This window comes from Carcharhinus amblyrhynchos, chromosome 16 (assembly GCF_965287045.1).
Source record: "Carcharhinus amblyrhynchos chromosome 16, sCarAmb.v2.hapA, whole genome shotgun sequence".
NCBI classification, from domain to species: domain Eukaryota; kingdom Metazoa; phylum Chordata; class Chondrichthyes; order Carcharhiniformes; family Carcharhinidae; genus Carcharhinus; species Carcharhinus amblyrhynchos.
In genome coordinates this window covers 59,952,616-59,979,349 of record NC_137339.1, presented here as the reverse complement: position 1 = coordinate 59,979,349, position 26,734 = coordinate 59,952,616, and the positions used below count along the sequence as shown (strand labels likewise).

The window sequence follows — 26,734 nt, the reverse complement described above, 5'->3', positions numbered from 1 at the left end:
GTGAGGGTATGGGGTTATTACATTGTGGGTGGGGGGTATATTACATTGAGGGTGTGGAGTATACTACAATGAGGGGTTGGAGTATATTATAGTGAGGTTGTGGGATATATTACACAGTGTGGAGTTTATTACAGTGAGGGTGTGAGATTATTACAGTGAGTGTATAGGGTTATTAGAGTGAGGATGTGGGGTTATTACAGTGAGGGTTTAGGGTATACTACAGTGCAAGTGTGGAGTATATTACAGTAAGGATGTGGAGCATATGACAATGAGGGTGTTGGGTTATTACAGTGAGGATGTGGGGTTATGACAGTGTGGGTACTTGGTTATTTTGGTGAGTGTGTGCGTTATTAGTGATGGTATGGGGTATATTACAGAGAAGGCGTTCAGTATATTGCAGTGAGAGTGTGGGGTATATTACAGTGAGGATGTGGGGTTATTACAGTGAGTGTGTGGGGTATATTACAGTGAGGATGTAAGGATATTACAGTGAGGCTTTGGGTTATTACAGTGGGCATGCAGAGCATAATAGTGATTGTGTGGGGTTATTACAGTGAAGGTGTGGTATTATTACTATGAGGGTTTGGGGTTATTACAGTAAGCTTGTGGCGTATATTACAGTGAGGGCTTGGAATATTTAACAGAGAAGGTGTTGGGTTATTACAGTGAGAATGTGGTGTTATTACAGTGTGTGGGTGTTCAGTTACTATAGTGAGTGTGGGGGGTTATTACAGAGACCATATGTAATATATTACAGTGAGGGTGTAGGGTATATTACAGTGAAGGTGTGGAGCATATTACAGTGAGGGTGTATGGTATATTACAGTGAAAGTGATGGGTTATGACAGTGAGAATATGGGGTATATTACAGTCAGTGTGTGGGGATATTACAGTGAAGGTGTGGGGTATATGACAATGATGGTGTCAGGTTATTACAGTGAGGATATGGGGTTATTACATTGTGGGTGGGGTGTATATTGTAGTGAGAGTGTGAAATATATTACAGTGAGGGAGTAGAGTATACTATAGTGAAGTTGTGGGATATATTACAGTGAAAGTGTGGGGTTATTACAATGAGAGTGTGGGGTTAATACAGTGAAGGTGTGGGTTACAGTGAGGGTGTGGCATATATTACAGTGAAGGTGTGCATATACTACAGTGAGGATGTGTGGTATATTACAGTGAGGGAGTGGGGTATATTATAGTGAGGGTGAAGGGCTATGACAGTGAGGATGTGGGGTATATTGCGAAGGATATGGGGATATTAAAGTGGATGTCTGGGTTTATTTCAGTCAGGATGTGGGGTATATTACAATACGTGTGTGGGTTTATTACAGTGAGGGTGTAGGATATATTTCAGAGGGTATGGGGACATTAGAGTGAAGGTTTGAGGTTATTACAGTGAGAGTGTAGGTGTATTACAGTAAGGGTGTGGGGTTATTACAGTGAGAGTGTGGGGTGTATTACACTGATGGTGTGGAGTATATTACAGTGAGGGTGTTTGGTTGTTACAGTGAGAATAAAGGGTTATTACTGTGAGGGTTTGTGGTTATTACAGTAAGCATGTGGGGTTTATTACTGTGAGGGTGTGGACTATATTATAGTGTGGGCAAGGGTTCATGACAGTGAGGGTCTAGGATATTACAGAGTGTATGGAGAATTTACATGAAGGTTTGTGTTTATTACAATGAGAGTGTGTGGTTATTACAGTGAAGCTGTGGGGTTATTACAGTAAGGATGCGGGGTATGTTTCAGTGAGGGTGTGGAATATATTACAGTGAGGGTTTGGGTTTACTACGTGAGGTTGTGCAGTATATCACAGTGAGGGTGTGGGGTATATTACAGCAAGGGCATGGGGTTATTACAGTGAGGGTGTGGGGAGTATTACACTGAGGGTGTGATGTGTATTACAGTGAAGGTTCAGTGAGGGTGTGGTATATGTTACAGTGAGGGTGTGGAAGTATTACAGTTTGGGTGTGGGGTTATTACGGTGAGGGTGTGTGGTTATTAGAGAGAGGGTGTGTGGTTATTACATTGTGGTTGTGGCGTATAGTACAGTGAGGGTGTGGAGTATATTATAGTGAGGGTGTGTGGTATATTACAGTGAGGGAGTTGGGTATATTACAATGAGGGTAAAGGCTTATGACAGTGAGGATGTGGGGTATATTACAGAGGGCATGGGGATATTACAGTGAAGGTCTGGGTTTATTACAGTCAGAGTGTGGGGTATATTACAGTGAGTGTGTGGGGTTATTACAGTGAGGATGTGGGGTTATTACTGTGATGGTTTGGGGTTATTAGAGTAAATGTGTGAGGTATATTACAGTGAGGGTGTGGAGTATATTACAGAGGGTTTGGGGATATTACAGTGAAGGTTTGAGGTTATTACAGTGAGAGTGGGGGGTATATTACAGTGAGGGTGTAGGTTTATTACAGTGAGGGTGTGGGGTATATTACAGTGAGGATATGGGGATATTACAGAGAGGTTTTAGGTTATTGCAGTGGGCATGTTGGGCATATTACAGACAAGGTGTGGAGTTATTATGGTGAGGGGGTGGAGTATATTACAGTAAGACTGTGGGGTTATTAGAGTGAGGGGCTGAGGTTATTATAGTGATGGTGTGGGGTATTTTACAGTGAGGGCATGGAGTTATTACAGTGAGGGCATGGGCTGTATTACAGTGACAGTTTGGAGTGTATTCCACTGAGGGTGTGGGATGTATTCCAGTGAGGGTGTGGTGTAATAGTGAGGCGCTATAGCGTGGTGTGTTATTACAGTGAGGGTGTGGAATTTTTACAGAGAGGGTGTGGGGTTATTGCATTGTGGTTGTGGGGTATATTACAGTGAGAGTGTGGTGTATATTAAAGTGAGGGTGTGTGGTTATTAGTGAGGGTGTGGGGTATATTAGTGAGGATGTGGGGATATTACAGGGGTTATTACAATGGGTTTATGGGGCATATTAGAGTGAGGGTATGGGGTTATTACATTGTGGGTGGGGGGTATATTACAGTGAGGGTGTGGAGTATATTACAGTGAGAATGTGGAGTTTACTGCAGTGAGGCTTTGGAGTATATTATCGCGAGGTTGTAGGATATATTACATTCAGAATGTCAGGTTTATTACAGTGAGGGTATGAAGTTATTACAGTGAGAGTATGGGGGGTATTAAACTGAGGATGTGGGTTATTACAGTGATAGTTTGGAGTATACTACAGTGCATGTGTGGAGTATATTACAATGAGGATGTGGAATATATGATAATGAGGATGTTGGGTTATTGCAGTGTGGGTATTTGGTTAGTTTGGTGAGTGTGTGGGGTTATTACAGTGAGGGTGTGGGCTATAATACAGAAAGTGCATTCAGCGTATTACAGTGAGGACGAGGAATATATTACAGCGAGGGTGTGGGGTATATTAGAGTGAGGACTTGGCATTATTACAGTGAGGGTGTAGGTAGTATTACACTGAGGGGGTGTATTACAATGATGCTTTGTTTTATTACAATGGGTGTGTGGAGCATATTACAGTGATGGTGTGGGCTTATTACAGTGAGGGTGTGGTGTTATTATTGTGAGGGTTTGGGTTATTACGTGATCGTGTGGCATATGTTACAGTGAGGGCTTGGAGTATTTAATAGTGAAAGTGTTGGGTTATTACAGTGAGAATGTGGTGTTATTACAGTGTGGGTGTTCGGTTAGTATGGTGAGTGCATGGGGTTATTACAATGAGGGTGTAGGGTATATTTCAGTTAGGCGGTGGGGATATTACAGTGAGGGGTGGGGTGTATTACAGCAAGTGTGTCAGGTTATTACATTGAGGCTATGGGGTTATTACATTGTGGGTGGTGGTTACATTACAGTGAGAGTCTGGAATATATTACAATGGAGTATATTTTAGTGACGTTGTGGATATATTACAGTGGAAGTGTGGGGGTTTACAATGAGGTGTAAGGTTTTCACAGTGGGTGTGTGGAGCATATTACAGTGAGGGTTTGGGGTTATTACAGTGAGCATGTGGGGTATGTTACAGTGAGGGCTTGGAGTATTTAACAGTGAAGGTGTTGGGTTATTACAGTGAGAATCTGGTGTTATTACAGTGCGGGTGGTCAGTCAGTACGGTATGTGGGTTTATTACAGAAAGCATGTGTAGTATATTACAGTAAGGGTGGAAGGTATATTACAGTGACAGTGTGGAGTATATTACAGTGAGGGTGTGTGGTATATTACAGTGAAGGTGATGGGTTATGACAGAGTGTGGGATATATTACAGTGAAGATGTGGGAATGTTCCAGTGAGGGTGTGAGGTATATGACAGCAAGGATGTCAGGTTATTACAGTAAGGGTATGGGATGATCTGGAGGAGGGAACCGAGTGTAGGGTGTCGAAATTTGCTGATGACACCAAGATTGGGGGAACGGCAAATTGTGCGGAGGGTGTGGAGAGTCTGCAGAAGGATCTAGATAGGCTGGGCGAATGGGCCAGGAAATGGCAAATGGAATTTAATGTTGGCAAGTGTGAGGTGGTCCACTTTGGTAGGAATAATGGTAGGAAGGACTATTACTTACGTGGCGAAAAACTGCAGCAGGCGACGGTGCAGAGGGACCTCGGGGTCCTTGTGCATGAGTTGCAAAAACCCAGCCTGCAGGTGCAGCAGGTGGTCAGGAAGGCGAATGGGATGCTGGCCTTCATAGCGAGGGGGATTGAATATAAAAGTAGGGAGGTCTTGCTGCAGCTGTATAGGGCATTGGTGAGGCCGCAGCTGGAGTACTGTGTGCAGTTTTGGGCGCCGTACCTGCGCAAAGATATTTTGGCCTTGGAGGGAGTGCAGAGGAGGTTTACTAGGCTGATGCCGGAGTTGAGGGGGTTGAGCTATGAGGAGAGGCTGAATAAACTAGGCTTGTACTTGTTAGAGTTTAGAAGAATGAGGGGCGATCTCATTGAGACGTATAAGATGATGAATGGGATGGATAGGATAGAGGTGGAGAGGCTCTGCCTGCTCAAAAAAGACAGTAGGACTAGGGGGCACAGCCTCAAGATAAAGGGGGGGGATGGTTTAGAACGGAGTTGAGGAGGAACTTCTTCACTCAAAGGGTGGTGAATCTCTGGAATTCTCTGCCTGTTGAAGTGGTGGAGGCTGCCTCGCTAAATATTTTTAAGACGCGGGTTGATGGGTTTTTGATAAGCGAGGGAATTAAGGGTTATGGGGAGAGGGCGGGAAAGTGGAACTGAGCCACGACAGATCAGCCATGATCTTATTGAATGGCGGGGCAGGCTCGAAGGGCTAGATGGCCTACTCCTGCTCCTATTTCTTATGTTCTTATGTTATTACATTGTGGGTGGTGGGTATATTACAGTGTGTGTGGAGTACATTACAGTGAGGGGTTGGAGTATATTATAGTGAGGTTGTGGGATGCATTACAGTGAAAGTATGGGGTTACTATAATGAGATGTGGGGTTATTACAGTGAAGGTGTGGGTTACAGTGAGTGTGTGGGATATATTTCAGTGAGGGTGTGGAGTATATTACAGTGAGGGCGTGTGGTATATTACAGTGGGGGGTGTGGAGTATATTACAGTGAGGGTGTGTGGTATATTACAGTGGGGGGGGGTGAGGTTTGTTTCAGTGAAGGTGATGGGTTATGACAGAGTGTGGGATATAATAGTGAGGGTGAGGGGTTATGACAGTGAGGATGTGGAGTATATGACAACGAGGGTGTCAGGTTTTACAGTGAAGGTATGGGGTTATTACATTGTGGGTGGTGGGTATATTACAGTGACAGTGGGTTTTCTCCCGGCGCTCCGGTTTCCTCCCACGCCCCAAAGATGTGCTGTTAGGCTGATTGGCAGGAATAAATTGTCCCTAAATCAGTTTCCCTCAATCTGGATGGCCATAAAACATTAGACAGGGGTCGTGGGGGGAGAGGGGGACTGGAGGTGTTGAGATGGCAGCGCGGGCTCGTTGGGCTGAAGGGCCTGTTTCCCGGGCTGATTTTGTTCTTTGACAGTGTGGAGTATATTACAGTGAGGAGGTGGAGTATCATATAGTGAGGTTGTGGGATATATTAGTGTGAAAGTATAGGGTTATTACAATGAGATGTGGAGTTATTACAGTGAAGGTTTGGGTTACAGTGAGGATGTGGGATATATTACAGTGAGAGTGTATAGTATATTACAGTGAGGGAGTGGGGTATATTACAGTGATGGTGGGGGCTTATGACAAGGAGGATGTGGGGTATATTACAGAGGGTATGGGGATATTACAGTGAAGGTCTGTGTTTATTAGTCAGAATGTGGGGTAAATTACAGTGAGGATGTGGGTTATTACAGTGAGCACCTGAGGTATATTACAGTGAGGTTGTGGAGTATATTACAGTGAGGTTATGGGGTTATTACTATGAGGGTTTGTGCTTATTACAGTAAGCGTGTGGGGTATACTACTGTGCTGGTGTGGACTATATTATAATGAGAATAAGGGGTTATGTCAGTGAGGATGTGGGGGATATTACAGAGAAGATTTGGGGTTATTACAGTGAGAGTGTGGGGTTATTACAGTGAGGATGTTGGGTTATCACAGTGACAGTTTGTGGTATACTACAGTGAGGGTGTGGAATATATTACAGGGAGCTTGTAGAGTATATTACGATGAGGGTGTTTTCTTATTACAGTGATAGTATGGGATATATTACAGAGCAGGTGTGCAATATATTACAGTAAGGATGTGGGGTATGTTACAGTGAGGCTGTGGAATATGTTACAGTGAGGCTGTGGGGTTATTACTTGAATTTGTGCAATATATTACAGTGACTGTGTGGGGTATATTACAGCAAGAGTGTGGGATTATTACAGTGATGTTGTGGGGAGTATTACACTTAGGGTGTGATCTGTATCAGTGAAGGTTGAGGGTGTATTCCAGTGATGTTGTGGTGTATTCCAATGAGGGTGTGGTGTATATTACAGTGAGAGTGTGGAGGTATTACAGTCTGGGTGTGGGGTTATTACAGTGACATGTGGGGTTATTAGAGAGAGGATGTGTGGTTATTACAGTGTGGTTGTGGAGTATATTACAGTGGGGGTGTGGAGTATATTACAGTGAGGATGTGTGGTATAGTACAGTGAGGGAGTGGGGTATATTACAATGACGGTGAGGGTTTATGACAGTGAAGATGTGGGGTATATTACAGAGGGTATGTGGATATTACAGAGAAGGTCTGGGTTGATTAGTCAGGGTGTGGGGTATATTACAGCGAGGGTGTGGGGTTAGTACAGTGAAGATGTGGAATATATTATAGTGAGGTTGTGAGATATATTTCAGTGAGTATTTGGAGTTATTACAGTGATGGTGTGGGGTTGTTACAATGAGGGTGTGGGTTTATTACAGTGTGGGTGTGGAGTTATTACAGTAACGGTGTGTAGTATAATGGATTAGCGTTGCAATGTATATACTCCCATTGATGTGCCTTGCATCTGTGCTGACTGCTCGAACCCACCAATGATTTTCAGAGCTTGGCTTTGTTTAACTGTACAGTTTATTTTTGATGTTTGACACTCAAATTACAAAAATGATTTGGATTAACGTCACTGTACACATCAAGATTGTGAATCACACCAGAACATCTACTCACTAGCACGGGACAGAGAGACTAGCACATTGCAACAGAGAAAATTAACCTGGGACAGGGGCAAGAAGGGAGAAGAAAGGGAGGGTAAGAACAGGGGAGATAGGGAGGGATGGAGAGAGGAGGGCAGGACTGAAGTTGGCAGGGAGGGAGGGAATAAGGAAGGTATCTAAGGAGGGAGGGCAGGAGGTGGGGAGAGAGAGAGAGGCCAAATATCAGGATCCCTTTCAGCTGCAGCCAGGAGATGGGTTACTGGAGCAAAGGCCAGATAGCAGCTATCACTCACTCCGCCAGAGTGGCTTGTAGCCAAATAGTGAGCCTCACTCCTTCTATGGGCTCCCAGGTCCCCCCAGTACAGCAGAAATGTAGAAAATAGGAACAGGATGCCATCTGGCCCTTTGACCATGCTCCATAATCCTCACATATACAAGCTTCACCTTTTTGATGATATCTCTGTAAGCACAGTCTCTGTTGCATTACCGTCAGGCTGTGTGTGCAATTGCAGGGTACATCCCAGACCCTGTGAGCAGCCTTTCCCTTCACAATGCTCCTTCCAAGGGGCTGGGTATGCCTCTACTCAGTTTATTTGGGGCTGGCGGGAGAGGGGGGCTTCTCTCTGTGAAAGACGCACAGTGGGATCGGGAGTCTGCCTCCCCTCAGCTCCTCCAGGCCTGAGAACTGGCGCTGTTGGTCAGAGTGGCTCAGCAAATAAGACTGCCCTGGGAGTGTAAACTCACTCCCGCTGCTCTGCTAGCTTCAGAATCAAACTTTTCAAACTTGTTTTTCTTCAGCTCCTGCTGGCTCGCGATCTCTCTGGCTGTGGATTCCCATTACCCCATACCTACTCTCCCTCCATTCCACTGGCTCAAGATCCCACTGGGCTCTGAATCCACACTGGCTGAGAGTCCGCACTGGCTGAAAATCGCACTGGACTCATCCACACTGGCTGAGAATGCCACTGGCGCAAGATCCCACTGGACTCAGAATCAGCACTGATTGTGATTCCACACAGGTTTAGGTTGCCACTGGCCAGTGAGTGCAAAGAAGAAACAGAGTGAGAAAAGGTCAGCGTGCCTCACTGTGCAGTGTTGTCACACCAGCTGCGCCCGAAGGTGAAGCGCCAGGGGAGGGACAAACGGGGGTCTCTTGGCTACTCACCAAGGTACCTAACTTGTGGTAGGAGCTCTGTCTGTGCTGTGAGGGCTGGTGTGGCAATAGGCTAAGGGTGGGCACAGGGTAGGCAATGAGATACACTGACTCTGGAATTCTGACACCTGTTGGTGAAGGCCAGTGAGGAAAGGAACCACACCTGGTAGAGGCCTGCTGAATGGAAGAGGGCAACCTGGCCCTGAACTCTCTCTCCATCACTGGCTGGGGGTGGGTGGAGATGATTGAGAGCAGGGCTGGCGGAGGAGGGCAGTGAATCAGTGGGAGGTATGGGAGTCAGGAAAAACAGGGGAAGTGGAGGAGAGAACAGGGAGTAAAGGAAGGTGGAGGGAATTGTAGGAAAGAAGAGGACAAGAAATTAGGGATATGGGAGGAACAGCGATGGTGCTCTCAGCATATTTGCAATGTGAAAGAGGGTGGGGGAAGGAGGGGGGTCTGGGGATGAGGAGGAAGACGGATGGGGTACGGGTCAGATGGAGGACAAGGGAGTGGGGAAGTTGGGGGGTGTTGAATGATAAGGAAGGGGGATTGATGTAGGGAGGCTATGGGGTGGAGGGATATCAGGGGAATGATGGCGGTATCAGTACATTATGGGATATCAGGGGTATTGAGGTTTAGGGATAAGGAGGATGGGGGAAAAGGTGGGTACAGGGGTTAAAGGGTATTGAAAAGTAAGGGGGTATCAGGGACACAGGGAATAAGAGGGTAAGGTGGTATCGAGGTAAGGGAATATTAGAGCTAAGGTGGGTATTAGGGAAAGGGGATATGGGGGTAAGAAGGTATCAGGGTAAGGGGGTATGGTGGGTAAGAGGGTATGGGGTAAAGGGGATATGAGATAAAGGGGCATCAGCATAAAGGGGATATCAGGGTGAAGGTATCAGGGTATGGAGTAAGGGGGTAGCAGTAGTATGCAGGTTATTGAGGTTATGAGGTATGGGAGTTATTGGGTACAGGGCAAGGGGATATTAGGGTAAAGGGGAGGTTTCAGGGGTATGTACATATCAGGGTAACGGGGAAACTGAGTATCAGGGTAAGCTGTATCAGAGGTAAAGGAACACTGGGGTAAAGGGGAAATCGGGGAATGGGGTGTTGGAATAAAGGAGGTATCGGGGTAAAGGAATATTGGGGTATGGGGATATTGGGATAAGGAGTATTCTGGTAAAGAGATATTGGGATAAAGGGATATTGGGGAATTGGGGTAAGGGATGGGGTAAGGGGTATCGGGGTAAGGGGTATTGGGGTCAGGGATATTGGGTATTGGGGTAAAGGATATTGAGGTAAGGGGTATTGGGTTACACTGGGACAGGTTCACAGAGAGCAGGAGGAAGGATTTGTTTATAGACACACAGGAGTTTACAGACAAACAGTTTCTCATCTACATCTAGTGATGTCTCCAGCACAGAGTGTGCTATTGGTACAAGAGATTAAACAAGATACAGAACATTACAAAGCTAAAGAACAATATAAGAATAAAATATACAATTTCACTTTGGATAGCTGAGGTCAAAGGTTAAAGTTCACTTTGGCTGGGTAATTAGATTTAAACACTGAAGGTAGTGGAGTTGTGGACTTTGTCATTTCTTTGGTTTTATTCCGCGAGAAAAGCGTTTTCATTACATTTTCATCTCTTTAACACTTGGTTTCTAGCTTTGGGTTAGAGCTGTTAAACAGGGTCAGTGGTCCCACTGAATGGCATAAAGTGGCATCTCAGTGTAACCTTTCCCCATGCAGTCTCCCCCACACGCAGCCTCCCCCACACGCAACATTCCCCACACGCAGCATCCCTCACACACAATCCCTCCTCACACAGTCTCTCCTACACACAATCTCCCTCCCCCACAGTCTCTCCCCACATGGATTTCCCTCCTCTTGAGGTCTCTCTGCATCTGGTTCTGTCCCCACTCTCATGTTCTGCAACATGCGATATATCCTCTTTCTCTCTGTCTCCATCCTCTCGGTGTTCTTTGTTCCTTGCTTGCTCTTTGGAAGCTTCCCGAGCTCTCTCCCCTCTCTCACATCCCATGCTGCATAAATTGAGAGCTCTCCCCTACCCTGTCCTCTCTCTCTTGCTCTTTTCACGTGCTGTCATTCTCTTCTATCTCTCCTCGGTCTTTACTTTCTCTCTCTCCTCATTGCACTCTCTCCTCCTCCACACACTCTCCCCATGCTCTCTCTCTCTTCCCCACAACCTTTCTCCTACCTCCACTCTCTCTCCCGTCCCATGCACTCTCACTCTCTCTCATGTACTATCCATTCCATAGCTCTGCCGGGGAGAGTGATGGGAGGTGTCTCTCTTGAGAGACCTCTCTGACTGGTTCCTCACCTGCCCTGGAGATTTGTTTTTCACCTTGGGACAGAGTTTGGGAAGCAGCGGTACAATGCCAGGGGCAAAGCACTCAGTCAACAGGATAGAACCCCACCCACCACCGCCCCCCCCCCCCCCCCCCCACCCCCACCACCACCGCTCCACCCATGTAGTGGTCACCCTCAGCCCGGAATCGATATACAGCTGGCTCCAGGTATTCAGGCAGAGGATCCTGAAGGAGTTGCACACTCTCCGGCTGACGTTTCCAGGATGCGCTGGCACAATTCCACGTCTTGTGCATTAAGCACAGTCGAGCTTTCACCCAGCCTCACATTCCACCTATTCCCTACCCTGTGTGAGGGAGCAGTGGGATAAAGCATGCGTGTGTGGAGGAGAGAGAGTGGCAGAGACACAACTGATGCCCATCATTCAGGGGGACCCACACCCTGGAGTGCATAAATACGAACCACCCAGCAACGAGTGATGCCCTCCTCAACAGTGTAGGTGCCAGCAATCACTCACATCAGCCTTCCAGCTTACACTCGCCGCATTACCCTTACATGCAGGCTGTCACCCAAGGGCAGCTCTGTCTCAGCTGGCAATGCCAAGGGGAGTTGTGTGGGTGTGGGGTGGGGTGAGGGGGGTATAGGGAGCTAGGGGGGTGGAAACACCAGATCTGGAAAGAGAGAGAGATGCAGAGCTCGCTCCACATTGCCAACACACTTTGCCTCAAGAATGGGACCACTGTGAGAGGGCACAGCCTCCCAAATAAATTCCCCTCCCTCAACTGCCTCCTCCCTCCCACCTCCCCACTCCCACTCCCTCAACACGCCGTGCGCCCCCCCCTCCCCTCTCAGTGGTGAATCGTTTCCCTCTCCCAGCTCCGGATTTCTGGCTCCCCCTTGTTTGTGCAATTGAGTTGGCACTGGGCAGGGAGATCTTTGCCAAGTTTGGAAGCTGTCTTTTTTTTGTCTCTCTCTCTTTGTCTCACCATGACTCTCTTCTACAGGCCCAGAGCGCCTGTGTTGTGAGCCGGGTGCCATTGTCTCCACATCACCCTCTCCCTCTGTCTATCTGCCTGCCCGCCAACACACACGCACACTCACATACACACACACATGCCCCACAACCAGGTACCACAGTCTTTGGTTGTCCAGTCTGTTGTATTTTGATATATTTGTTCTCACCCCACCACGAGTAGAGGCTACTGAGAAGCACAAGTCTTTGTCCAGGGACACTGGTGATGAGTAACCTTTGGTATTGTTCCTTGCGAGATTTGGTTGATTAAATTGCTGTTTTGTAAAGAGCGTTTCTTTCACTAGGTTAAATGGATTGGAGGGAAGCACCCAGACAGCTGCAGTATGACTGCTGCCCATTTTCAACTGGAGGAGTTTCGTAATGTCCAGAAATCACTGGTAACAGCACAGAGTGAAAGCTCAACACAGCATCCAGTCAGGGACCCGCTCGGAGTGCATTCACCCTCTCTGCCACTCCCCAACCCTCCACCAATAAGAACAGCCACGTGGGGATTGGGGTGTCTCAGTGAGTCCAGCTCAGTCAATCTGACAACCCCAGTGCAACAATAACAAGCAGGCCACTCCTTCCCCTAATAGGACAACAGCAAGCAGCCCACTCCCTCCCCCAGTGGGACATCTGCAAACAGACCACTTCCTCCCCCAGTGCAACAATAACAAGCAGGCCACTCCGTCCCCTAATAGGACAATAGCAAGCAGCCCACTCCCTCCCCTGAACAGTCCACAGAGAGGCGGGAGAGGTGGGGATCAGAAACCGCGCCAGCGAGCACAGCAGCCCCAATGTCTGCTCCGTACCCGCATCTATGGCAAGCTGTCCTCATAGTCCACGCCTCAGGTTCCTTGCCAACTCCTCATCCTCACTGCTTTCCCTCAGTAAGATCCAGTGGCTTCTCCAATCTTGTGTCCCACCAAGGTTACACGAAGTCCTCTCCAGCTCGATGCTCGGTCCTCTCTCTTGCATTGGATTCTGTTTGTTTCTTTGGGTTGCACTGGATGTTCTGTTCTCTCTGGGTTGCACTGGCTGCTCTGTTCTCTCTGGCTTGCACTGGAATTTCTGTTCTCTCTGGGTTGCACTGGAATTTCTGTTCTCTCTGGGTTGCAGTGGAATTTCTGTTCTCTCTGGGTTACAGTGGAATTTCTGTTCTCTCTGCTTTGCACTGGAATTTCTGTTCTCTCTGGGTTGCACTGGAGTTTCTGTTCGGTCTGGGTTGCACTTGATGCTCTGTTCCCTCTGGATTGCACTGGAGTTTCTGTCCTCTCTGAGCTGCACTGGATGCTCTGTTCTCTCTGGAGCTTCTGTTCTTTCTGGGCTGCACTGAAATTTCTGTTCCCTTTGAGTGGCACTGGATGCTCTGTTCCCTCTGGGTTGCACTGGAGTTTCTGTTCCCTCTGGGTTGCACTAGAGTTTCTGTTCCCTCTGGGTTGCACTAGAGTTTCTGTTCTCTCCAGATAGCACTGCTCATTGTATGGGAATGTTTTGAAGTTTTTTGTTCTGGGGTAAGCAGTGGGGGCTGTGGAACTGAAGAGGATGTCTGACTATCGCCACGATGTTTGATCCCAGCATCCCCATACCAACAACCTCCCACACCCAGCAGATGGTCAGGGTGGATTCAGCCAGTGACACTTATCAGGCCTTGAGCCTGGCCACACTACAGGCCCCAGTTAGCATTAGTCATCCTCGGACCACTGTCTGACTGCAGTCAGAGATACAGGAAAGGAGCCGAGAGCCACTCTCACCGCTGCCAGAGGATCTGAGAGCAGACTGAGTCCATGCCTGTGTGTGTCACTCAGGCTGCACTCTCCCATCCCCAGCCCGGCTGCAGAGAATCCCTGGGTTCAGCCTCTCCGTCAGAGCAAAGGGTCTTGAGCTGTGCCGTGCTGTGCCGGGACATGTGCTGTCTCGTGTTCCGCGAAAGCCTTTTTATTTGGTTCATCAAAGTATATGAGGTATATGACGGGCTATCTCCCTAGCCCCGGGAGGTTTGACAGCACACTCATTCAGCAAGGTAGATATGGTTTATTTGGTTTTCTGTTTGTGTAAAGCTCTTTATGTGCACAGACTTGGCCCAGGCAGCGTCACTCAGCGCTGGTTAGGATGTGTCCTGGGAGATTATGCCCATTCTTGACGTGGGATAGACCCACGAAACCCGGATAAACCCCCAAAACTGGGATAGACCCCTCCAAATTGGGACAGAGATCCCCAGACCAGGACAGACCCTCCCAAACTGGGATAGACCTCCCCAAATCAGGATAGACCTCCCCAAATTGGGATAGACCTCCCAAACCGGGATAGACTCCCCCCAAACCGAGGCAGACCCTCCCAAACTGAGACAGACCCTCCCAAACCGGGACAGACCCCCCAAACCAGGATAGACCTCCCCAAACAGGGACAAACCCCCCAAACTGGGATAGACCCTCCCCAAACCAGGGTAGACTCCCCCAAAATGGGATAGAACCCCCCAAACCAGGATAAACCCCACAAAATGGGATAAACCCTTCCCTCAAACCGGGACAGACTTCCCCAAACTAGGATAGACCTTCCAAACTGGGATAAAGCCCCTCCAAACCGGGACAGACCCCCCAAACCAGGAGGACCCCCCCAAAGTGGGATAAAGCAACTCCCAAACTGGGGTAAATTGCCTACCAGATCAGGACAGACTCCCCCAAATCGGGATAGAATCTCCCCCAAACCGGGACAGATCTCCCAAATCAGGTTAGACCCCACCAGCTCCAGGCATAATCTCAAGGTAGACCACATCCTGCCCCAGGGGAACCTTTAGCACAGTCCAACCCAATGACTATCATTGAACAATAACACTCCCAACGTCAACAATGAACATCAGGGTTTGGTTTGAACATGCCTGACAGTAATTAATGACACAAATTAAGGAACACTAACAATTCTGATGATTGTCAATGTTGGCTGTTATCGGGCGAATGGGACTGGCTGGGTGACTGGCTGGAGATCAGCACTGAGTGACTTTGGGCCAGGGTCAAGTGCTGTGGGGGTCACAGCCTGACCCCCGACCCCTGACCCTGATGGGGTTTAAATTTTTTGGTATGTTTTTCTCTTTGTGAATCAGATTATGCTGTCAACCATCAGCCGGTTAATGTGGAGATAGCTGAATTTTTGGTCTAAAGTCAAGTTTCTTTTGATTTTTTTTTCTTTATACATATGCAATAAAAGCCAAACATAGATTTCTTCTATAAAAACTATTTAGCTAAACAGTTACATTCCATCTAAAGTTGGTGAAATTTACTTCAGTTCCAGGATTTGAAGGTTTTTTTTTCTTTAAAAGGGGAGGCAGTGAAGAGGAGAAGGCTGGGACTGCCCCTGACTCCTGCACACACACACTCTCCTAAAGCTGTACTCATGTACACACTGCTTCAGTCCTGTGTGCACACTGGCTCACACACTCGCGTGCACACTGGTTCCAACACTTGTGTGCACACTGGTTCACACACTCGTGCACACTGGTTCACACACTCATGTACACATTGGTTCCAATACTTGTGTGCACACTGGTTCACACATGTGCACACTGGTTCAGACACATGTGCACCTTGGTTCGCACACTAGTGTGCACAATAGTTCACACACTTGCATGCACACTTTCACACACTCACGTGCACCTTGTTTCATACATTTGTGTGCACCCTGTTTTGCACACTCATGCACAATGGTTTGCACATTCCTGTGCACAATGTGCACACAACAATGGTTCACACACTCGTGTGCACAATGGTTCACAGTCTAGAATTAAACACCTGAAATCAGAAATTGGGAAGCAAAAAGCGAAACTGAGGTCAGAGATTGGGGGATCAGGATGGGAGCTGGTTGCCCTTCCTCCCAGCAGCCCCCGCCGTTTAGTCCCATGCACGGAAATGGCCCACTCCATCTCTCAACAGTACTTTGGTTTTTTTTTGAACACTATTAAATATATTTAGGAGGAAAGCCAGGGCTCTTTTTTTTGGGGAGACGGGAAGATCCCGGCAGTAGAGAGAGAGATGAGGATCCGGGTCTCCCGTTGTGACCTGCCCTGGCTATGAGGTATATTGGAGCAGTGACTGAGTCGTCTGCCACTTAACTTCTCGCTAAAATCCACTGTTGCTTCATTTTAATTATTTAAACACAGGGGGAAGGATTTAAAAGATGTGAGAGTGTGACTGTGTGTGTGTGAAGGCGTGTGTGTGTGTGTGTGTGTGTGTGTGAGTGTGTGAGAGTGTGTAAGCATGAGTGTGTGTGTGTGTGTGTGAAGGTGTGTATAAGTGAGCCAGACTGTGTATGTGAGAGTGACTGAGAGCACGTGTGTGATAGTGTTTATGTGTGTGTGAGAATGTGTGTGTACGTGAGAGACTGTGTTTTGGTGAGGGTGTGTGAGTGCATGTGTGTGTGCAAGTGTGAATTTTGATGTGTATGTGAGTGACTGAGTGTGTGTTTTGGTGAGGGTGTTCTAACCAGGAGTTCAGGCACTGATTTGTAACATTTTGGGATAATCCTCTGTGTTGGTTTTGGTTGCTTTGGGGAGGTGCTTGTATCTGAATTAAATATTTCAGTAAATAAATAGAGCAAAGTCCCTCCCCACTGGGTCACAATACAAAACAAACCATACAAATGATATCAAAACCCTCGAATCCCAGAGAAAACATAACTTAAAATAAACCAAACTGAAATCATTGCAGAATACAATCTGAAAAAAACAACACAGGTCATGTGTCAGGCTGCGAATTCCTCCCCCCCTCGCCTCCCCACCCCCCCCGCCAGGACGTGCAGGTGAAGAGGTTGTCAGGGTGCAGGTCACCTCTCCAGGATTCATCCTTCACGGGGTCCGTAAGGGAGCTGATGAAAGTGGAGTCAGAGGGAGGATTCCTCCCCCAGCCCCTTGGCGGGGTCACTCAGCATTGGATCGCGCTGGGTCGACGCTGGCTGCTGGCCCCTCGGCCTCACTGCAGCTGCCGGGCATCCTGCTGTGCAGAGAGCTGACCGAGGCCAGGCTGACAGCAGCTGGGTGACTGGGCAGCAGGGGAAGGCCTGGCGGGGTCAGGAAGAGGGGTGAGGTAACAATGCTCTGTGTCCCTGCGCTGCCTGCACCACTCGACAGCACCAGGTTCCCACTGGCATCAAGGCTGGTAACAGGTATGGTTCCACCACTCGCGAGAGCTGCAAGAGAAGAGGGCACAATATGAAGCACAAGCAGAGAGAATACACAGGGAGGGGTACAGGGAGGGGGCACAGAGAGGGGGCACAGAGAGGGGACATGGTGAGGGGACACGGAGAGGGGACACAGGCAGAGCGCACAGGGAGGGGGCACAGGGAGGGGACATGGCGAGGGGACAAAGGCAGAGCGCACAGGGAGAGGGCACAGGGAGGGGACATGGTGAGGGCACACAGGCAGAACGCACAGGGAGGGGACACAAGGAAGGGACACAGGGAGGGGACACAGGGAGAGCACACAAAATTGGCTCAGTTGTAGGAGACACAGGGTGATGACAGAAGGTTGCTTTAGTGACTGGAAGCTGAGTGCCTTGGGCTACAAGAAGATATAGACAGAATGGGCAAATGGGCAGATAAATGGCGCACGGAATTTAACCCTGAAAAGTGAGAGTTGATACACTTTGGAAGGAGTAACTTGACAAGAAAGTATTCAATGAATGGCAGCACACAAGGGAATAAAGGGGCCTTGGTGTGTTTGTCCACAGATCTCTGAAGGTGCAAGGGCATGTTAGTAGGATAGTGAAAAAGGCACATGGGACACTTGCCTTTATCAATCGAGATTATAAAAGCAGGGAAGTCATGTTGGCGTTGTATAGAGCTTTGGTGAGGCCATAGCTGGAGTATTGTGTGCAGTTCTGTTTGCCACATTGTAGGAAGGATGCGATTGCACTGGAGGGAGTGCAGAGGAGATTCACCAGGATGCTGCCTGTGATGGAGCATTTAAGTTATGAAGCGAGGTTGCATAGGCTTGGATTGTTTTCGTTGGAGCAGCGAAGATGGGGAGGTGACCTGATTGAGATGTACAAGATTACGAGGGGCATGGACAGAGAGAATAAACTGTTCCCCTTAGTTGAAAGATCAGTCATGGGGGGACAAGGGTTCAGGCTGAAAGGCAGGAGTTTTAGGGGAGATGTGAGGGCAAACTCTTTTACCCTGAGGGTGGTGATGGTCTGGAATGCACTACCTGGATGAGCACTTGGCACGTCAAAACATTCAGGGCTACAGGCCAAGTACAGGTAAATGGGATTAGGTGGGAGTACAGGCATTCCTAATGTGTTGGTGCAGACTTGATGAGCCAAAGGGCCTCTTCTGCACAGTATGATTCTATGAGAATATGCAGTGAGAGTACACAGGAAAAGTCTGCACTGAGACTACACAGGGAAAGTACAGCGTGAGAATACAGAGAGTGTAGACAGTGAGAAGCCAGAGGGAGAGGACACAGTGTGGGGGCACAGTGCAGGGGCATAGGGAGGGGGTGCAGGGAGGGGGCGCCGGGAGGGTGCACAGGGAGGGGACACAGGGAGAGGGCGCAGGAAGAGCATGCAGGGACGGCGCACAGTGAAAGCACACAGTGAAAGCACACAGTAACAGCACACATGGAAAGTACAGAGGGAGAGTGCACAGTGGGAGTACACAGTGAGAGTACACAATCTTACAGGGGAGGAGGAGAGAGTCAGCACCTTCGGGGGGAGAGGGAGAGAGAGTCAGCACCTTCGGGGGGGAGAGGGAGCAAGAGTCAGCACCTTCAGGGGAGGAGAATGTTTAGGATGTTTGAGTCAATAATGGGACATAGATGGATCCAGTTGAGGGAGACGATGAGTGAATGAATGGAGAACAGGATCTGCGTGGGAATGGAATGAGTGTGATTCAGAGACACAAACAAACCTTGGATAGTGGCTAAGGGATTGTTGGCCATAAGAGAGGGATTAATTCCGTGGTTCACACTCAGTACTGAACTCCTGTAATCCAACCAGAGAAAAGGCATTGAGATCATTCAGCCTTCCCAATCATATGGGGATGAATGTGAGGAGTGGGGCACGATTGAGGTGTATGCCAACTGGGGCTTTGGGTGAGGGGAGCAGTGAGGGAGGAGTGAGATTGTAGGGTAAAATGAGAGGAGCTCTGAGGGGGAGAAGAGAGGTGAGGAGGAGGGGTGTGGGGGTGGAGAAATGAGGGTGCCCAGGAGGTGTGGGGGGATGAAGGGATGGAGTGAGGGGAGGTGTTTGGGAAGAAAGAAATGAGGGCATTGGTGAGGGAAGAGAGAGAAGGGAGGAGTGTGGAGAGGTGGGGAGAGGACTGAGGGAAGGAATGGGGTGAAGTGGGGGAGTAGAGAAGGGAGGATAACCAAGGGAAGGAGTGGGTGAAGACGAGGAGGGAGTGTGGGTGCTGTGGAAATGGGAGGGGGAGGGGAGGTGAGAGATGGGAAGGAATGGGGAAGAGGGAAGCAAAGGATGAAAGATGAGAGGAGTAAGGGAGAGATGAGTGAGGGAGTGAGCGGATGAGAAGAGTGAGGGGATGAGGGGGTGAGGAAAAGAGAGGAGTGAAGGAAAGAGAGGAGTGAAGGAAAGAAAGGAGTGAAGGAAAGAGAGGAATGAGGGAGAGGAGTGAGGGAAAGAGAGGAGGGAAAGAGGAGTGAGGGAATGAGTGGAGTGAGGAGATGAATGGAGTAAGGAGATGAATGAAGTAAGGGGATGAGTGGAGTGAGGGAACAGGAAGAGTGAGAGGTCAGGAAGAGTGAGGGGACAAGAGGAGTGAGGGGACAGGAGGATTGAGGGGTCAGGAGGAGTGAGAGGTCAGGAGGAGTGAGAGGTCAGGAGGAGTGAGGGGTCAGGAAGAGTGAAGGGTCAGGAGGAGTGAGGAGTCAGGAGGAGAGAGGGGTCAGGAGGAGTGAGGGGACAGGAGGAGTGAGGGGTCAGGAAGAGTGAGGGGTCAGGAGGAGTGAGGGGACAGGAGGAGTGAGGGGACAGGAGGAGTGAGGGGTCAGGAGGAGTGAGGGGTCAGGAAGAGTGAGGGGTCAGGAAGAGTGAGGAGTCAGGAGGAGTGAGGGGACAGGAGGAGTGAGGGGACAGGAGGAGTGAGGGGACAGGAAGAGTGAGGAGACAGGAGAGAGGGGTCAGGAGGAGTGAGGGGACAGGAAGAGTGAGGAGACAGGAGAGAGGGGTCAGGAGGAGTGAGGGGACAATAAGGTTCGGGGAGCAGTGTGGGTGGACATGAGAGAGGGAATGTGGGCTGGTGTTGGCAGATGAGGGGGTGAGAATTCAGACAGGAATGATGCCTCTCCATCTGACTCACATTTGGGACTCGAGCTGATATTCCAGTCTTGAAATCCTTCTAATCCCACCTCCCCCCTCCTTTTGTAATGCAATAGCTCTCCCTCTCGCTCTGTGTTTCTGCCCTCTTTCCCACTCCCATTCTGTTCATCATTTTTCATCTGTCCCTCATGCTCCCTCCTATCTCCTTTACTCCCTCTATCCAGATTTCCTGATCCTTACCAGTTGGTCCCTGATCACTGGTAGGACTGATGACCTAGAGGTGTTATTGCAAGACTATTAATCCAGAAACTCAGCTAATCTTCTGGGGACCTGGGTTTGAATCCCTCCAAAGCAGATGGTGGAATTTGAATTCAATAAAAAAAACCTGGAATTAAGAATCTACTGACGACCATGATTTTCGGAAGAACACATCTGATTCTTTGGAGAAGGAAATCTGCTGATCATACCTGATCTTACATGTGACTCCAGAGCCACAGCAATATGGTTGACTATCAAATGCCCTCAGACAAAGTGAGATGAGCAATACATGTTGACCAGTCAGCAACGCTCATGTCCAATGAATTAAAAAAAACTCACCATTGGTCCCTGATCTCTCATAGTCGATTGCTGATCTCTCTAAATTGGTTCCCAATCTTTCCCAAACAGCCCCCAATCTCTTTGAGTCAATCCCTAATCACTCTAAGTAGATTACTAATCTCTGTGAGTTGATCCCTGTCTCAATGAGATGTTGGATGAAGATTTGTGAACATTGGGCTTTATTTATTGGTGGAAAATATCCTTACCCTGTGCTGGAGCTCATGCCCGACAGTGCCAATGAGTGACTGCTGTTTGTGCCGTTAGGAGCTGAGGTGGGTGAGGTATTCAGTGCAGAGACTGAGCTGCCAGTTAACCTGGGAGTGTGCATCGTACCAGCTGCAGACATCGTGGTCACTGCCCGGGAAGAGAGACATCATCAATACTAATTTCATATCCTGTACCCTTCACACACCCTGTACCAGTCCCACATCCTGTACCAGTCCCACACCCTGCACCAGTCCTAAACCCTGTACCCATCCCAAATCCTGTACCCGTCCCAAATCCTGTACTCGTCCCCCATCCTGTACCCATCCCTCACCCTGTACCGTTTCTCACCATGTATCCGTCCCTCAACCTATACCAGTCCCTCACCTTACACCAGTCCCACAACCTGTACCCGCCCCACACCCTGTGCCCGTCCCACACCCTATATGCATCCCACACCCTGTACCCATCCCTCACCCTGTACCTGTCCCTCACCCTGTACCCATGCCACACCCTGAACCCTTCTCCCACACCCTGTACCCGTCCCTCACCTTGTACCCATCCCTCACCCTGTATACGCCCCTCACCCTGTATCTGTCCCACACCATGTACCCGTCCCACACCCTGTTGTCGTCCCACACCCTGTTCCCATCCCACACCTTGTGCCTGTCCCACACCTTGTACTCATCCCACTCCCTGTACCCGTCCCACACCCTGCACCCGTCCCACACCTTGTACGCGTCCCACACCCTGTACCCATCCCTCACACTGTACCAGGCCCACCCCCCGTACCCGCCCCACACACTGTACCCATCCTACACCCTGTACCCGTCCCTCAGCCTGTACCAGGCGCACACCCTGTACCATCCCTCAGCCTGTACCAGGCGCACACCCTGTACTCGTCCCATATCCTGTACCCATCCCTCACCCTGTACCAGGCGCACACCCTGTACCCGTCCCACACCCTATACCCGTCCCACACCCTGTACTGTCCCTCACCCTGTTCCAGGCCCACACCCTGTACCCGTCCCAAAACCTGTACCCGTCCCACACCCTGCACCCGTTCCACAACCTGTTGCCATCCCATACCATGTACCCGTCTCACACCCTGTACCCATCCCTCACCCTGTACCAGGCGCACACCCTGTACCTGTCTCACAACATGTCCCCGTCCCACACCCTGTTGCCATCCCATACCATGTTGCCGTTGCACACCCTGTACCCGTCCCACACCTTGTACGCGTCCCACACCCTGTACTGTCCTTCATCCTGTACCAGGCCCACACCCTGTACCCGTCCCACATCCTGTTGTCACCCCACACCATGTACCCGTGCCACACCATGTACCCGTGCCACACCCTGTTGCTGTCCCACACCCTGTACCCGTCCCACATCTTGTACCTGTCCCATACCCTGTACCAGACCCACACCCTGTACCCGTCCCACATCTTGTACCTGTCCCATACCCTGTACCAGACCCACACCCTGTACCCATTCCACACCCTGTACCCGACCCACACCCTGTACCGTCCCTACACCCTGTACCCATACCACACCTTGTACCCGTACCACACCCTGCACCCATCCCACACCCTGTACCTGTCCCACACCCTGTTGCCATCCCACACCATGCTGCCGTCCCACACCTTGTACCCGTCCCACACCCTGTTGCCATCCCACACCGTGTTGCTGTCCCACACCCTGTACCTGTCCCACACCTTGTACCCGTTCCATACTCTTTCCCATCCCTCACCCTGTACCAGGCGCACACCCTGTACCCATCCCACACCCCGTACCCGACCCACACCCTGTACCGTCCCTGACCCTGTACCCGTCCCACACCCTGTACCCATCCCACACCCCGTACCCGACCCACACCCTGTACCGTCCCTGACCCTGTACCCGTCCCACACCCTGTACCCATCCCACACCCCGTACCCGACCCACACCCTGTACCGTCCCTGACTCTGTACCCGTCCCATACCCTGTACCCATCCCATACCCTGTACCCATCCCATACCCTGTACCCATCCCACAACCTGTTGTCATCCCACACCATGTACCCATCCCACACCATGATGCCGTCCCACACCCTGCAGCAGTTCCTCTTCCAGTATCCAACACTGACTGTTCGAGCTTCTGTTACCTGTTGTGCTGTGGCTGTGTGTGCCTTGTGATACTGGATGGTTCAATGCTGGTGTCTGTGGTGATACCTGAGTGACAGAAAGAGAGGCAGATATCAGCACCATCCGTGAATGCCCACAGCCAGATGTGCAGAGTCAGTGTGTTTACCACAGCCAATGCACATTCACTGATGTTCAAATAGAGATCAGGAAACACGAGGTAACCTCTATGAATTGGCCAGTTTCCCATTAGCACCTGTCTGCCTATATAACACCATCTTACCTTTAGAATCTCATCACTGAGTTTAGCTTCCTTCACCGCACCCCTCCCTATCGCTGTAACCTCCACCACCCCTACATCCTTCCCTATTGCTGTAATCTCCTCCAGCCCTCACACCCCTCCCGATCTCTGTCGCCCCTTCCAGCCTTTACACCCCACCCTATTTGTAACCTCCTACAGCCCCTACAACCCTCCCTATTGTTGTAACCTCCTCCAGCTCCTACACCCCTCCCTATTGCTTTAATCTCTTCCAGCCCCTACAACCCTCCCTATCGCTGTCACCTCCTTGAGCCCCTACAATCCTTCCTATAGCTGTAACCTCCTCCAGCCCCTACAACCCTCCCTATCACTGTAAACTCCTCCAGCCCATACAACTCCTCCCTATCTCTGTAACCTCTTCCAGCCCCAAACAAATCTCCCTATTGCTATAACCTTCTCCAGCCTCTACAACTCCTCCTTATCTTTGTAACCTCCTCCAACCCTACAACCCTCCCTATCTCTGTATCCTCCTCCAATCTCTACAACCCTCCTTATCTCTGTAACCTCCACCAGCCCCGACATTCCTCCCTATCTTGGTAACCTCCTCCAGCCCCTTCACCCCTCTCTATCTCTGTAACCTCCTCCAGCCCCTACACCCCTCTTTATCTCTGTAACCTCCTCCAGCCCCTACACCCCTCTCTATCTCTATAACCTCCTCCAGCCCCTACATCCCTCTCTATCTCTGTAACCTCCTCCAGCCCCTACACCCGTCTCCATCTCTGTAACCTCCTCCAGCTCCTACACCCTCTCTTCCTCTTTGGTCTGTATCTCTCTCTCTCTCCCTAGGTCAATATCTCTCCCTCTCTCTCTGGGTCAGTCTCTCCCTCTCATTCTCCCTCTCTTTGGGTCGGTATCTCTCCCTCTCTAAATCAGTATCTCTCTCTCTCTCTCTGTCTGTATATTTATTTCTCTCTCTCTAGGTCTGTATCTCTCTCTCTCTCTCTCTCGTTCTCTCTCTCTCTGGGTCAGTATCTCTCTCTCTGGGTCTGTATCTCTCTCTCTCTGGGTCTGTATATGTCTCTCTCTCTCGCTCTGGTCTGTATATGTCTCTCTCTCTCGCTCTGGTCTGTATCTCTCTCTCTCTCTCTCTGGGTCTGTATCTCTCTCTCTCTCTGGGTCTGTATCTCTCTCTCTCTCTGGGTCTGTATCTCTCTCTCTCTGGGTCTGTATATGTCTCTCTCTCTCGCTCTGGTCTGTATCTCTCTCGCTCTGGTCTGTATCTCTCTCTTTGGGTCTGTGTCTCTCTCTGTCTTTGGGTTTGTATCTCTCTCTCTCTTGCTTTCTCTCTCTGACTCTGTATCTCTCTCTCTCTTTTTGGTTCAGTACCTCTCTCTCTCTCTTTCGCTCTCTCTCTGGGTCCGTATCTCTCTCTCTCTCACTTTGGGTCTATATCCTGCTCTCTCTCTCTGGGCATGTAGCTCTCTCTCTCTCTCTGGGTCTCTCTCCCTCAATCTCTTGGTCGGTATCTCTCTCCTTCTTTGGGTCAGTATCTCTCTCTCTCTCTCTCTGGATCAGTATCTCTCTCTCTCTCTCTGGGTCTCTCTGCATCTCTGGGTCTGTATACTTCTCTCTCTTTCTTTCTGGGTCTGTATCTCTCTCTCCCTCTTTTTCTGATCTGTATCTTTCTCTCTTTCTGGGTCAAAATTTCCTTATCTCTCTCTGGGTCTGAATCTCTCTCTTGCTTTGCGTCAATATCTCTCTAGGTCAGTAGCTCTCTCTCTGGGTTTATATCTCTCGCTCTCTCTCCCTGGGTCTGTATCTTTCTCTCTCTGTGCAGCTGTATCTCTCTCTCTCTCTTTAAGTCGGTATCTCTCTCTTTCTCTAGGCCAGTAGCTCTGTGTGTGTGTCTCTCTCTGGGTCTGTATCTCATTCTCGTTCTCTCTCTCTCTCTCTGGGTCAGTATCTCTCTCTACCTCTGGGTCAATATATCTCTCTCTCTCTAGGTCAATCTCTCTCTTTGTCATACTCTCTCTTTGGATCAGTATCTCTCTCTTTCTCTCTGTCTGGGTCAGTGTCTCTCTCTGGGCCTGTATCTCACTCTCTCTCTCTGGGTCTGTAGCTCTCTCTTGCTCTCTCTCTTTCTCTCGGTTTGTATCTCACTCTCTCTCACTCTCTAGGTCTGTACCTTCCTCTCTCTCTCTTTCTTTGAGTAAGTAGTTCTCTCTCTCACACAATCTGTATCTCTCTCTCTGGATCTGTATCCTTCTCTCTCTGTGTAGCTGTATCTCTCTCTCTTTGAGTCAGTATCTTTCTCTTTTTCTGGGCCAGTAGCTCTGTCTCTCTCTCTCTCTCTCTGGGTCTGTACCTCACTCTCGTTCTCTCTCTAAGGGGCAGTATCTCTCTCTATTTCTGGGTCAGTATCTCTCTCTCTCTAGGTCAGTCTCTCTTTTTCTCACACTCTCTCTTTGGGTCAGTCTCTCTCTCTCTCTCTGGGTCAGTATCTCTCTCTGGGCCTGTATCTCACTCTCTCTCTTTCTCTGGGTCTGTAGCACTCTCTTGCTCCCTCTCTCTCTCTCGGTCTGTATCTTTCTCTCTCTCTGGGTCTATATCTCTCTCTCATTTTCTCTCTCTCTCTCACTGGGTCAGTATCTCTCTCTCTGTCCCTCAGGGTCAGTATCTCTCTCTGCAGATCAGTCTCTCTCGTCCTCTCTGGGTCTGTATCTCTCGCTCTCTCTGGTCTGTATCTCTCTCTCTCTCTCTTTTTGAGTCTCTCTCTCTCTCTCTCTGGGTCAGTATCTCTCCCTCTCTCTATGGGGCAGTGGCTCTCCATCTGTCTGGTTCTGTATCTCTCTCTCTCTCTGAGTCTGTGTATCACTCTCTCTCTGGGTCTGTACCTTCCTCTCTCTCTGGGTCTGTATCTTTCTCTCTTTGAGTCAGTATCTCTCTCTTTCTGGGTCAGTATTTCTTAATCTCTCTCTCGGTCTGTATCTCTCTCTTGCTTTGGGTCAATATCTCTCTCACTAAGTCAGTAGCTCTCTCTGGGTCTGTATCTCTCTTTCTGGGTCTGTATCTCTCTCGCTTTGGGTCAGTATCTCTCTCTCTCTCTTTCTGGGTAGTATCTCTCTCTCTCTCTCTCTCTTTCTCTCTCTCTGGGTCTGTAGCTCTCTCTCACTTTGGATCTGTAT

At 49.4% G+C, this 26,734-nt stretch overlaps 1 protein-coding gene across 1 annotated transcript in view; it reads right to left on the bottom strand.

The window, feature by feature from the left end:
* Positions 1-17,178: 17,178 nt before the first annotated feature.
* The window catches only part of pou2f2b (POU class 2 homeobox 2b), a 216,405-nt gene continuing 206,849 nt past the window's right edge, over positions 17,179-26,734 (bottom strand). Inside the window, exons 15-17 of the mRNA XM_080204469.1 lie at positions 23,314-23,380; positions 21,170-21,317; positions 17,179-17,280 (exon numbers count right to left, since the gene is read on the bottom strand). Coding sequence (XP_080060595.1) covers positions 17,241-17,280; positions 21,170-21,317; positions 23,314-23,380 — 255 coding nt within the window. The 3' untranslated portion in view covers positions 17,179-17,240. The remainder of the gene's footprint in view (positions 17,281-21,169; positions 21,318-23,313; positions 23,381-26,734) is intronic.